The sequence below is a fragment of the Sprattus sprattus genome (assembly GCF_963457725.1).
Source record: "Sprattus sprattus genome assembly, chromosome: 2".
NCBI lineage: Eukaryota > Metazoa > Chordata > Actinopteri > Clupeiformes > Clupeidae > Sprattus > Sprattus sprattus.
In genome coordinates, this window is record NC_137921.1 from 4913260 (window position 1) to 4926169 (window position 12910).

A 12910-nucleotide genomic window follows, 5' to 3' on the forward strand; every position below is an offset into this window, starting at 1 on the left:
AGCAGCAGCAGCTTTATTACCTGCATCATCGCTCCGATAATCAGAGTAATTTTCCGTGGAATGAGCCGGAACGGTGGGAACACCTAACAAGAGGCAGGATGAAAATGTGTGTCAGTGGAAGAGAGCAGCCTCATCACAGGTGATCATCATCACCACCATCATCATCATCATCAATGATGTTTCAGGGCTCTGTGAGGGTGAAAGGAGTCTGCTCACATCTGAAAACCTGGACTGCTAAGAGCCAGTGTCCTCAAGGGTTAACATAATCTCAAGGCGCTCCCATCACAGTTTCAAATCATTACCAAATTATTTCACAGAGGACTGCACTATTGTACTATTATATGCTTATAAACAAAGTCGTTATATGTACAAATTTGACAATAAAGGTAACTTAGATTTGTGACTTCTGTTCTTTTGTGACAAATTTTTTTTATGTGGTTGATTTTTATACAGAAAAGTCTTTGTCCTGATCCCGAGTTATGATATTGTTTTTAGTATTCACACCGTTTAGTTTCAGTTAACAAAAGTATAAGTAAAAGTTTACACAGCTAATTTAATTCTCAGTCTTTTTGACCAGGTCACCAGATCGCCAGAGGGTTAATATAGGTCACAAAGCGATCTTGTGACCCACTGGACCAGCACCAGGTCTGCAGCAGCCAGCGGCTGCTCCTCCGTAGCCTTACCTCAACAGGCTGGGGGGCAGAGGCCATCTTCTTCCCAGTTTTATCCAACACCACCGCAGACACACTGGTCTGGCCGATAGCCAGGCCTTTCACCAGGAAAATGGCTGTGTCTCTTTCAGAGGACTCTGCTCTGTTAGGGAGAAACATATCATTAAAAGGACCACTAGATTCAAGGAGAGACTATATTCATGTTTTCTATTTATTTTAATTTCATTACTGCTAATTGTTGACTTACTGCAGGCTTATGATGGATGAGGCCGTCTTCAGTTTCAGGCCCATGAAGGGGAAATATTTGGCCAAAAAGGGTTTCTTGTTGTCGTCCAGCACTCGGACATAAGCTCTCACAGACTTCCCAATCTCCACCTGCAACACAGACAGCATCCACATCCTCCTTACAAACAGCCCAAGAAAGAAGCCGTTGGACACAGCCGTTTGAGCTTAACACGGCCTCAGGATTGGACACAGCGGTTTGAGCTCAACACCGTCTCAGCGTTGGACACGGCCGTTTGAGCTCAACACCGTCCCAGCGTTGGACACAGCCGTTTGAGCTCAACACATACAGCCTGCAGGTCATCTGGTGTCAGGCACGTCGTAGACTGGGTGGTTCAAGGCTGACATTTCCATATTCACAACGCATACATTTCATCTGACCCATTCAAACTACTGAGAGTCTAATTATTACACGGAAATGCACATCCTCTGACCTTCGTGACAAAAATAGGCTGACCTCCCTCCAATGAAATCTCCATTATCATACTGTTTTAAAAGGAACATGAGGCACTCAGAAAGCACAAGGCCTGAAGACCATGCACTGAGGGACGGTTAGAAACCCCATGAACAGGACAGAAGCGTTAATAGTAAGGTATTTAAAATAACATATAGCGTAATATAAAATAGTATAAAATAAGAGTATTTCATTGGAGTTGGCATTAATAATACTATCATCTTCTTCTTCTTCTTCTTCTTCTTCTATACGTCCATATTATAATATCTTCTTTTATACAGTGCCACTTTAAAGTATGTGAACCCCTTGACCACTTAGGAGTTTTCTGTTGTTTTACCATGATTTTTCATTTTTTTCATCACCAATTTTCCATAGAAGGAATGTCAGGTTTATGTTTATCATTTGCATGTACTTGTTTAGAGGAAATTGCTTGAGAAGCTGAAAAACTACATGAAACATGGAATTAGTCCATTTCAAAAGTAAGTGAACCCCCAGCTGAATTGATGAAGTCAAGCAGGTAACAGATTCAGTGAAACTTATTTTGGTGAATAATTAGTCAATTGAGCAAACCGATCATCTGAGACATCCTTAGGGAAAGGTTTGGGCAACACAGATTAAAAGAGAGAGGAAACCAACCAAACTACTGTAGTGCCAAGGTGTACCCACACAGATCAACAATGCCGAGAGGAAACGAGATATCCGAGAACATCAGGAAGAAGGTACTGACAGCCCATCAGTCTTGGGAAAGCTGTAAGACCATCTCCAAAAGATTCCAGCTCCATCCATCCATCCAAGACAAATAATTTTGAAATGGAGGGCATTCAACATGACCGCATCTCTGCCTAGAAGTGGACGCCCATCAAGACCATCACCAAGAAGCACCAGAAGAAGAATAAATCAGGTAAAAGTCAACCCACACATCACCTCTAAAGAGTTTCAGACCTCTCTGGCAGCATCTGGGGTAAATGTACATGGGTCTACAATCAGACGAAAATTGAATAGACATGACATTAATGATCGGGTTGCTAGAAGGAAGCCTCTGCTCTCAAGAAAGAACAAAACTGCCCGTTTCAACTTTGCTCGAGAGCACTTGGATAAACCAAAGGCCTTCTGGAAGTCCCTTCTTTAAACAGATGAGTCCGAGATAGAATTATTTTGTCACGATCAAAACCAACAATTTTCGTCTGATTGTAGACCCATGTACATTTACCCCAGCTGCTGCCAGAGAGGTCCGAAACTCTTTAGAGGTGATGTGTGGGTTGACTTTTACCTGATTTATTCTTCTTCTGGTGCATCTTGGTGATGGTCTTGATGGGCGTCCACTTCTAGGCAGAGATGCGGTCATGTTGAATGCCCTCCATTTCAAAATTATTTGTCTTGGATGGATGGATGGAGCTGGAATCTTTTGGAGATGGTCTTACAGCTTTCCCAAGACTGATGGGCTGTCAGTACCTTCTTCCTGATGTTCTCGGATATCTCGTTTCCTCTCGGCATTGTTGATCTGTGTGGGTACACCTTGGCACTACAGTAGTTTGGTTGGTTTCCTCTCTCTTTTAATCTGTGTTGCCCAAACCTTTCCCTAAGGATGTCTCAGATGATCGGTTTGCTCAATTGACTAATTATTCACCAAAATAAGTTTCACTGAATCTGTTACCTGCTTGACTTTATCAATTCAGCTGGGGGTTCACTTACTTTTGAAATGGACTAATTCCATGTTTCATGTAGTTTTTCAGCTTCTCAAGCAATTTCCTCTAAACAAGTACATGCAAATGATAAACATAAACCTGACATTTCATCTATGGAAAATTGGTGATGAAAAAATGAAAAATCATGGTAAAACAACAGAAAACGCTTAAGTCCTCAAGGGGTTCACATACTTTCAAGTGGCACTGTATGTCCATATTATAACATATTACACAGACATCATGCCAAAATAACCATTGTAACAAATGTCTACCAATACAAGTATGTTTCAATTAAATATGAATTAATGAAGTGTTATGTACATAGAAAACTCAATTTAACAAACCGAGAACTCTTCCTATAGAGTGGGACTCAGAGGCCTATTGTCTGACGTACAACAGAAGAGGCATTTGTGTTCAAACAAGCAAACTCTGATTGCGGTGGGAACGTCTCATGAGACTCTCAGATGAGACGAGGGCTCGTTTTAAAAGCAGGCATTTACAGAATGTTCCGGAGATAAGAGGAGCACTGAGTGTCTCATCACAGAGAGACGCGGGGGGAGAGGGGGGTGGAAGAGAGAGGAAGGGAGTCTGCGTAAGAGAGAGAGCGAGACAAGTAGACAGCGAACGAGAGTAAGAGAGAGAGATAGAAGAACAGAGAAAAGGAGGGAGTGAGAGAGAGAGAGAGAGAGAGAGAAATATATGCCCTACTACAGACCTTGTCAACAATCCGAACATAAACCTCCAGGATGTCGGAGATGCGGACGGCTGCTGTGGCAGGGGCTGGGAACGCCAGGCAGAGGTCGTGAACCATGACCTGCATGACCCCTGGTTGCTTGGGCACCACCTGGAACACATCCGCAGGTCATCAATCTGTCTGTGCACCCCCCACATCAATGCACATCGATCTCCAGTAATACCCCAAAATAAACCACTTCTTCGGACCCCATAACAGTGAATGCAACAGCCATTTTGAATGCAATACTAAGAATAGTAGCAGTAAATGCAAGATAAGTGCACAGTGAATTTACAGTGAGTGCACATTGAACACTGAGCCTAAGTGCTACTCTATACATAGATGGATAGATAGACCACTGCTTTATAGAACACAGAGCAGTGCGCAGCATGGAAACAGTGAAAGCAGTAGTAGCCAGAATAATATGAATGTGAATATGAATATGGCCAGTGAATGTGTGGAATAATATGAATGTGAATATGAATATGGCCAGTGAATGTGTGGAATAATATGAATGTGAATATGAATATGGCCAGTGAATGTGTGGAATAATATGAATGTGAATATGAATATGGCCAGTGAATATGAATGTGAATATGAATATGGCCAGTGAATGTGTGGAATAATATGAATGTGAATATGAATATGGCCAGTGAATGTGAATATGAATATGGCCAGTGAATATGAATGTGAATATGAATATGGCCAGTGAATGTGAATATGAATATGGCCAGTGAATATGAATGTGAATATGAATATGGCCAGTGAATGTGTGGAATAATATGAATGTGAATATGAATATGGCCAGTGAATATGAATGTGAATATGAACATGGCCAGTGAATGTGTGGAATAATATGAATGTGAATATGAATATGGCCAGTGAATGTGAATATGAATATGGCCAGTGAATGTGTGGAATAATATGAATGTGAATATGAATATGGCCAGTGAATGTGTGGAATAATATGAATGTGAATATGAATATGGCCAGTGAATGTGAATATGAATATGGCCAGTGAATGTGAATATGAATATGGCCAGTGAATGTGTGGAATAATATGAATGTGAATATGAATATGGCCAGTGAATGTGTGGAATAATATGAATGTGAATATGAATATGGCCAGTGAATATGAATGTGAATATGAATATGGCCAGTGAATATGAATGTGAATATGAATATGGCCAGTGAATATGAATATGAATATGGCCAGTGAATGTGTGCCCACCTCCGCGGTTCCATGGGCTTCTTGGTATAGCACATCCGCCAGACCCCCAACACTGGCGTTGACAAAGAAGTACCCGGAGCCCTCACGGAGGGTGAGGTCTGCCTGCAGGAGGGAACATATGACAGCCATGAGTCTGATGACGGTCGCTCGGTTGTACTGGCATCACTGCATGTCTAGATGATACAAGTTTTACTCCTCCTGCTTCTTGTAAATACATTTTTTGGTAAATGTTACTTGTTATCTGTATGACGTCTACTGCGTAGAGTCCTAAGAATTTTGCTGTGCTGAAGCAATATGGTGCTTGCAACAATTAACACTGACTTTGATTCGTTTGGCAAGCTGCTAAAGAACATTTCAATCCTGTCAGTTTGATGACGAGAGGAGGGCAGACGTTTGGGGACGGTACTCTACTAGCTTTCTCTTCAGCTTCTGGACCCCCTCTTTGTGCTTCGAAACAGCAAAAATAAATGCATAGATTGATTGACTGACCAAGATAGATTTATAGAAACTGAAAAAAATCTGAATTCCATGCCATGATAGATTTACAGACATGGGGGTGGAGACATCTGGATATAGACAGATGAGAAGGATCATCACTGACAGATTTGTAACCAGTCCGAGACCAGTGCACCGTGGGAAAATTCCCGGGTTTCAGCCGACCCTGGTCCAGACCGACACTGGCGCTGGGTCCGATCAGGGTTGGCGGGTCGGAGGCGGCCGTTATTGTGAGGGAGATAAGGAAGGTCAAAAGGTCACCAGGGCCCCAGATTAAGGTTCATATTGGAGGGGCAGTGGGGTGCCTGGGAGGGGGCAGGACGCGGGGCATCAGGGGCACCTGGGGCATTAGGTCTTACCCGCACGTCAGGGTGGTTATAGATGGTGACGGCGTCAGGGCTGACCCTCACGTCCTCCACTAGCAGCAGGTCCAGGGTGGCAGAGAGGGCAGCCAGGGGAGCGAACTGTCAACGCCCAGGATGGAGGAAGAAGAAGAAGAAGAAGAAGAAGAATATATAAGAGATTCATTTTAAAGATGGCATCACTCTTTCAAATCTACCATTTCATTATTTATTAAAAAGTCCAGCAGTGTTCAAATTATTTTTGCATTTTCTTTTTGCATTCATTCATCTCTATCAATATAATTAATTGTAAAATGTAAATCAAATGAATAATTAAAATGCATAATCTCTTGTTTCAGGGAGAAGGAAGCTGTTGTGGTAATGAGGTCACATCCTAGCAGCAATACCCAAACCCAATGACAACACAACAAATATAGCAGACAGCCCTACTGCCTTAGTGTGATAACACTTCGCTATCAGTGGGGCAGATGAGGATTATGTTGAGGCACAGAATTTGTCCTTCAATAACAACTTCGCAAAAACTCAGCAACATATTCCATCACAGGTAACACTCTGTAGAAACTGAGCTCTCACACACACACACACACACACACACACACACACACACACACACACACACACACACACACACACAGACACACACACACACACTCAAACTACCAGCTCTGCGCTCCATCATTCAAACTACTGGAGCCTCTCTTTCTCTCAGAGTTTTCTTCATCTCAGAGTCTGCATACACGTCTTCTCTGTTATATAACGCATAGAATTATGTAATAGATCTGTCTGAGATAAAGGCTTACATCCGAACTGATTCAACATGGAATATTAATGGGACTAAAACTACAGAAAAAAATATTTTTTTGGCTCTTTTGAAAAATACTACCTAGGGTGCCCACGGTGTATTTCATCTTTTACTGCAGAAATGAGGAACAGTCATGCACGTGAGGTTGTTCTTGTGAATTCTGGCGCCCATTTCTGTGTGTTTGTGCGCGTCTGTGTGTGTTTGTGCACGTCTGTGTGTGTTTGTGCACGTCTGTGTGTGTTTGTGCGCGTCTGTGTGTGTTTGTGCGCGTCTGTGTGTGTTTGTGCGCGTCTGTGTGTGTTTGTGCGCGTCTGTGTGTGTTTGTTGTAGCAACCATGAGGAAGCTGTGGGCTGAAGCAGCACTCTGTGGACAGCCACACACACACAGCCACACACACACACACAGCCACACACACACACACACACACACACACACACACACACACACACACACGCACGTTCCTCTGAACAGGAAGCGAAACCTGCTCAACATGACTGTGCTGTTGCACCATTGAGTGCCGGAGCGCGGCAGTCTGAGAGCGCTAACGGTAAAAGGCGTGCCGTACCCCAGGAAGGACCGCGGCGGCGTCGAGATGAGATGACTGATAGCCAACAGCAGTGGTGGAGATGGAGGCCACGCCTGACTCATGGTGGACTAGGACTGACTGCCGCCCTGGAACACACAAGGAGCAGGTTTTAGTGTCATTTAAATATAAATAAACATACAAAATGGAGTAATAACCTTTACTTAGATTACTTAGATTATAAATAGTAATACTGTGGAACGTATTGCAACATGTTTTGCAGTATTAACAAATATTTCATCAATCTTTCTATTATCTTAAAATATTAAAATAGTAGGGAGTAGAAAAATTGTGCATAAATAAAGATTATGATTGCTACACTTTTCAGTTAGTTCCTCCCGTTGTATAATCTGTAGAGATTAGCAGTTTAAGGCACACAGAGTGGAGATCAGAGTGGAGGTCAGAGGTCAGAGTGAGGGTCAGAGTGGAGGTCAGAGTGGAGGTCAGAGTGAAGGTCAGAGTGAAGGTCAGAGGTCAGAGTGAAGGTCAGAATGGGGGTCAGAGTGGAGGTCAGAGTGAAGGTCAGAGTGGAGGTCAGAGTGGAGGTCAGAGTGGAGGTCAGAGTGGGGGTCAGAGTGGGGGTCAGAGTGGAGGTCAGAATGGGGGTCAGAGTGGGGGTCAGAGTGGAGGTCAGAGGTCAGAGAGGGGGTCAGAGTAGAGGTCAGAGTGAAGGTCGAAGGTCACAGCAGTACCATGCATCTTGTTCTGTTTGCTGGCGTCCTCAAACAGCTGAAGCTCCATGGGCATGGAGGCCTGTATGCTGGCAAGGGACGCCTTGGACGACTCCCAGGTGATGCCCAGGGAGCTGAAGTTGTCAAACCTCCTGCCTTGGTGATCGAAGGCGGCCAAGTCCAGCACGGGACTGCGGTAATTAGAAACAGGCACCTGAAAAAAAAAAAAAAAAAGAATCAAAAAAACAAAACAACCACAAGTCAACCACAAGTAATGAAGATTAAAAAGACTTTGACAAAAACATTTAAGTAAGTACATGGATCTAATGATAGCCAGGGCGGGGTGATATTGGCAGAGTATTCCTTTAATGCGTTCTGTTATCACCCTGGGAAAGCAGCGAGCTGCTGAATCAGTTTTTATAGATTACCGGACTGCAGCATCGCTCAGCGCAACACCACTGCTGCAAGCCCCCGCTCCCTGGGAGAGGAGAGGAGAGGAGAGGAGGGGAGGCAGAGAGAGCAGGGCTGCTGTACTACAGGATGTTACAGCCAGCAGGTTTGCAGCCAGGGGCATTCAATTAGCACTCAGGCTGATTAAAAAGGCTTGTGTTCTCCAGGATAACCATGCATTGCATGCGTCATGTTTTACATCTGTTCATGCATGTGCTTACATTTTTTCCTGGCACTGACAACGGCAAACAATTGCGTTACTTTAGTTAAAAAAAAAAAAAAGGGAAGAACAAAGGCCCTCTGAATGGCAACAGAAACACACATTACACATTATACTCTTCAGCTGTTCTCCCAGCTGTTACAAACACAGGCTACTGAGGCCACGCACTCATTTCAGTCCAAAATCAAATGCATTTATATGCCACGACGAACAATGAGCTCTGATTCAAAATACCCGAGAGGGAAGAGAGCCTTAAAGGCCCCCCCCCCCACCCACCCCAGGGGCAGACCAGAGGCAAGAGGGGCAACACACACGCTCCCCTTTCAAACAGGAAGTGACCAGAGGCATAGCCTGTCTCCACATAATTACTGTACAATAGACGTAAGCAATGTTCTACAGAGTACTTGGCCCTGGGATGGCGTCCACAATGGAGCTTGTTTCTATGGATACCAGTAAGGGCACAGGCACATGTTATGCCCATAACTTAAGGAACAATCAAATAGCAAACCCACCCACCGCCCCACCGCCCCACCCCCCACCGCTCTCTCCATCTCCTTCTCTCTCATCCTGTCCCTTTCTCTCTCTCTCTCTACCTCTCTCCCTCTCTCTCTCCCTCTCTCTCAACCTCTCCCTCAACATCTCCCTCAACCTCTCCCTCAACCTCTCAACCTCTCTCCCTCTCTCCCTCTCTCTTAACCTCTCCCTCTGTCCCTCTCCCTCTCTCCCTCTCTCTCAACCTCTCCCTCTCTCTCTCAACCTCTCTCTCAACCTCTCCCTCTCTCCCTCTCTCTCAACCTCTCCCTCTCTCCCTCTCCCTCAACCTCTCTCCCTCTCTCTCAACCTCTCCCTCTGTCCCTCTCCCTCTCCCTCCGTCCCTCTCCCTCTCCCTCTCTCTCTCAACCTCTCTCCCTCTCTCTTAACCTCTCCCTCTGTCCCTCTCCCTCTCTCCCTCTCTCTCAACCTCTCCCTCTGTCCCTCTCCCTCTCCCTCTCTCTCTCTCAACCTCTCTCCCTCTCTCTCAACCTCTCTCTCTCAACCTCTCTCTCTCTCTCTTAACCTCTCCCTCTGTCTCTCTCCCTCTCGCCAGACAGATGACCGGAGTGCCCGGTTCTCACCACTTGTTTGTTCTGCTGCAGGAGCGGGCAGGAGAGGTCCAGCTGGGGGTTGGTGTAGACGGGCGAGAGCGCCAGGCGGGAGGGCGGGGCGCAGATGAACTTCACCACAGCCAGCTCCACCGCAGGGAAGGGGTTGGTCAGGCTGGGCTGGTTCCCCACGCTCACCTCCAACACCTGGAAGGGAATATGAGCGGTTACCCAGGGCGAGCACCTTGACAGATGTGTTCGCTTAGCGTGATTTACATATCAGGAAAGGAGGCTGGTTAAGCCCACACACACACACACACACACACACACACACACACACACACACACACACACACACACACATATCAGATGTGTTCACTTAAGAGTGATTTACATATCAGGAGAGGAGGCTGGTTAAGCCCACACACACACACACACACACACACACACACACACACACACACACACACACATATCAGATGTGTTCACTTAGAGTGATTTACATATCAGGAGAGGAGGCTGGTTAAGCCCAGTTTGAGCTTCTGAGAGAGTTCAAAAAGGAAGCAAGATCGAGGGAACGCAAAACTGACAGGAAGAGGAAAAAAAGACAGAAAAGAGAGAAGGAGGGGGGGGGGGGGGGGGTAAAGCAAAACAGACAGGATAGAGAGGAAGAAGGCAAGAAATAAAAGACAGAAGAGGAAAAAGAAAGAGAAAAAATAAGTAGACGGAAGTAGAGGAAGAAAGAAAGGAGAGAATGAATGAAACACAGGAGGGGGAGAGAGAGAGAGTGTGAGAGAGTGAGAGAGTGAGTGAGTGAGTGAGTGAGAGAGAGAGTGAGAGAAAGACATAAAGAGCAGGACAAAAGAGGTAAAGAAACTCAGGGCTGAAGAAGAAGGTAAAGAAGCCCCTTTAATGGCTGCCGTCTCTCACCTGTTCTCCGAGGGCGCGGCAGGTGGCACGGACCCAGTGCTGGGCGTAGCTGCGTGGGGTCGGGCCACACAGTGTCAGGGTGGCGCTGGAGGGGTCCTCGGCCGCCAGGTTCCTGAAGAAGCGAGAGGGCTCCAGCACCCAGGGCCTGGGCCCACCCTCAAACAGCATGTCCTTCGAGGAGCCCAGCGTCACCAGGGCAACCGAGGCTGGGTCCACCGCCTGCACCGGGACAAACACACGTGCTCGGAATCAGCCACACACGAGCAGTACACAATAGTGTTACACGACAAACACACACCGTTGGGATCAAACACAGACGAGCAGTAGACAACAGTGTTACACAACATACACACACATTTGGGATCAGTCACACACGAGCAGTAGACAACAGAGTTACACAACAATCACACGCGGTCGGGATCAGTCACAGACTAGCAGTAGACAACAGAGTTACACAACAATCACACGCGGTCGGGATCAAACACAGATGAGCAGTACACAACAGTGTTACACAAAGGGAGAAAACAAGAGCAAATTATTTATTAACAAAATATTTACAAAATAAGGACCAAATATGAGCCACCCTGAGTCCACCGCCGTTGCATTTGTTACATACACAAATATACACCACCAGATTAAGTTTATTTATAAATTGTTCTTTTGTATGTAATAAGTACTGTGTTTTAGTGTTTGATTTCTCTTTTGTTTTAAGTCAGCTTAATCACCTGTTGCCATAGAGACTCACAACCCATTGCATTCTCAAAAAAAAAAATTCACACACATGGGCATACCAGTAGCAGACAGCTTTTATGGAAGAAGATTTAGGTGCCAGACCGTGTGAGTTACACTTGCTTTGTTTTGTGACGCACACAAACACATCTTCGTAATAGCCCTACTTTCCGTCATTTGAGTATATCTTATGTTTAACGAGCTGGGATAGTGGCCTGGTGTGCGACCCGTTCGAACACATACATAGTTATGAGACCTTAATACGGAGTAAACAACAACAACAGGAAACTGGAGTGAGGGAGTAAACAAACAGTCCCTCCAGGATCTTGCGAGGGCTTGTGAAAGTGAAAGTGAAAGTCCTCTCTATGGCAGAGGTGGTGTAGACACACACACTCTGAAATTATCCTCTGCATTTAACCCATCCAGGGAAGTGACACACACACACACACACACAGTGAAGTTTGTTGGAATTATTGAAGCCAAATGGAACTGAATTTGCAACAGGAATTCTCAAAAGCTACTGTTGAAATTGTGGTGCTTTTCAGAAATCTATCGCAAATAATGCAGATATTTCATGATTTTTTTTTACTGCAGTGGTAAGAGAACCTTTGTGAGAATCTGTGACAACGCAAGCTTTCCAAATCCTGGAAGGACTGCACAAGAGGAGCTGAACCTACTGCCAACTCTCCGTAAGCCATTCAGTGCACTCCCTGCTCCATGGAAAAAGCATGCTGTTGATGTCACAACCCAAGTACCAAGTACACCTCCCCCCCCGCCCCTCAGACCAAAGTCATGCACAAGCATCTTGTCAGACCAAGCACCAGTCAGACCAAGGTCAACCCAACACCCAGGTCAACCCAACACCAAGGCCCGTATCTCCATGTCTCTTTGACAGACTTTAATGAACAGCCAAACCATGAGGATGGAAAATGCTTGACAAACAATAGAAACACTTTAAATAAATAAATAAATAAATAAATAAATAACTTTGCTTTGTCTGTCAAAGACTGTTTCCCATAAATTAGCCATTCAAAGCAGTGGGGTTCATCCATTCCTTTCTACAGCCCAGTTGGGTGGCATGAAGTCAATCACAGGAGCAAGATTTGGTAAAAAAAAGAAACAAAAACTGAAAAACTGGTGGGAGGAAACCGCATCATTAAAATGCACCAAAAACAGCACAGGCTTGAAGACGGCGGCCAAGGTGAGAGCCCGGGCTAAATTAGTTATTCTTTTGCGGGTAGTTGAATAGAGACTGATCAATGCATTCTCGGCCTGGTATGAGGGGGGTGGGGGGTGGGGGGTTCTGTCCAAAAGTAATCTTATGCGGTTTAATTAGCAAAATGACCCGACTTATGGAGAGCCCACGGATTAGGAGAATGCAGCACAAATTGCACTGCCGAGGAGATGGAGGATGGAGGAAAAAGGGAACTATGGAGCTAGTGGTTAATGCGCACCACTGGAAGAGGAAGGGAGCAAGGGAGGAAGGGAGGGAGGTGGGGAGGACGGGAGGGAGGGAGAGAGGGGAGGAC

The 12910-nt window shown here is 45.4% G+C and overlaps 1 protein-coding gene across 1 annotated transcript in view; it reads right to left on the minus strand.

Annotated features, from left to right (window-relative positions):
- nup210 (nucleoporin 210) overlaps positions 1-12910 on the minus strand; it is a 51923-nt gene that overhangs the window by 25833 nt on the left and 13180 nt on the right. The window contains exons 15-24 of the mRNA XM_080832454.1: positions 10653-10871; positions 9756-9929; positions 7992-8184; positions 7282-7388; positions 5911-6015; positions 5057-5158; positions 3808-3936; positions 919-1046; positions 684-813; positions 21-83 (exon numbers count right to left, since the gene is read on the minus strand). Coding sequence (XP_080688580.1) covers positions 21-83; positions 684-813; positions 919-1046; positions 3808-3936; positions 5057-5158; positions 5911-6015; positions 7282-7388; positions 7992-8184; positions 9756-9929; positions 10653-10871 — 1350 coding nt within the window. The remainder of the gene's footprint in view (positions 1-20; positions 84-683; positions 814-918; positions 1047-3807; positions 3937-5056; positions 5159-5910; positions 6016-7281; positions 7389-7991; positions 8185-9755; positions 9930-10652; positions 10872-12910) is intronic.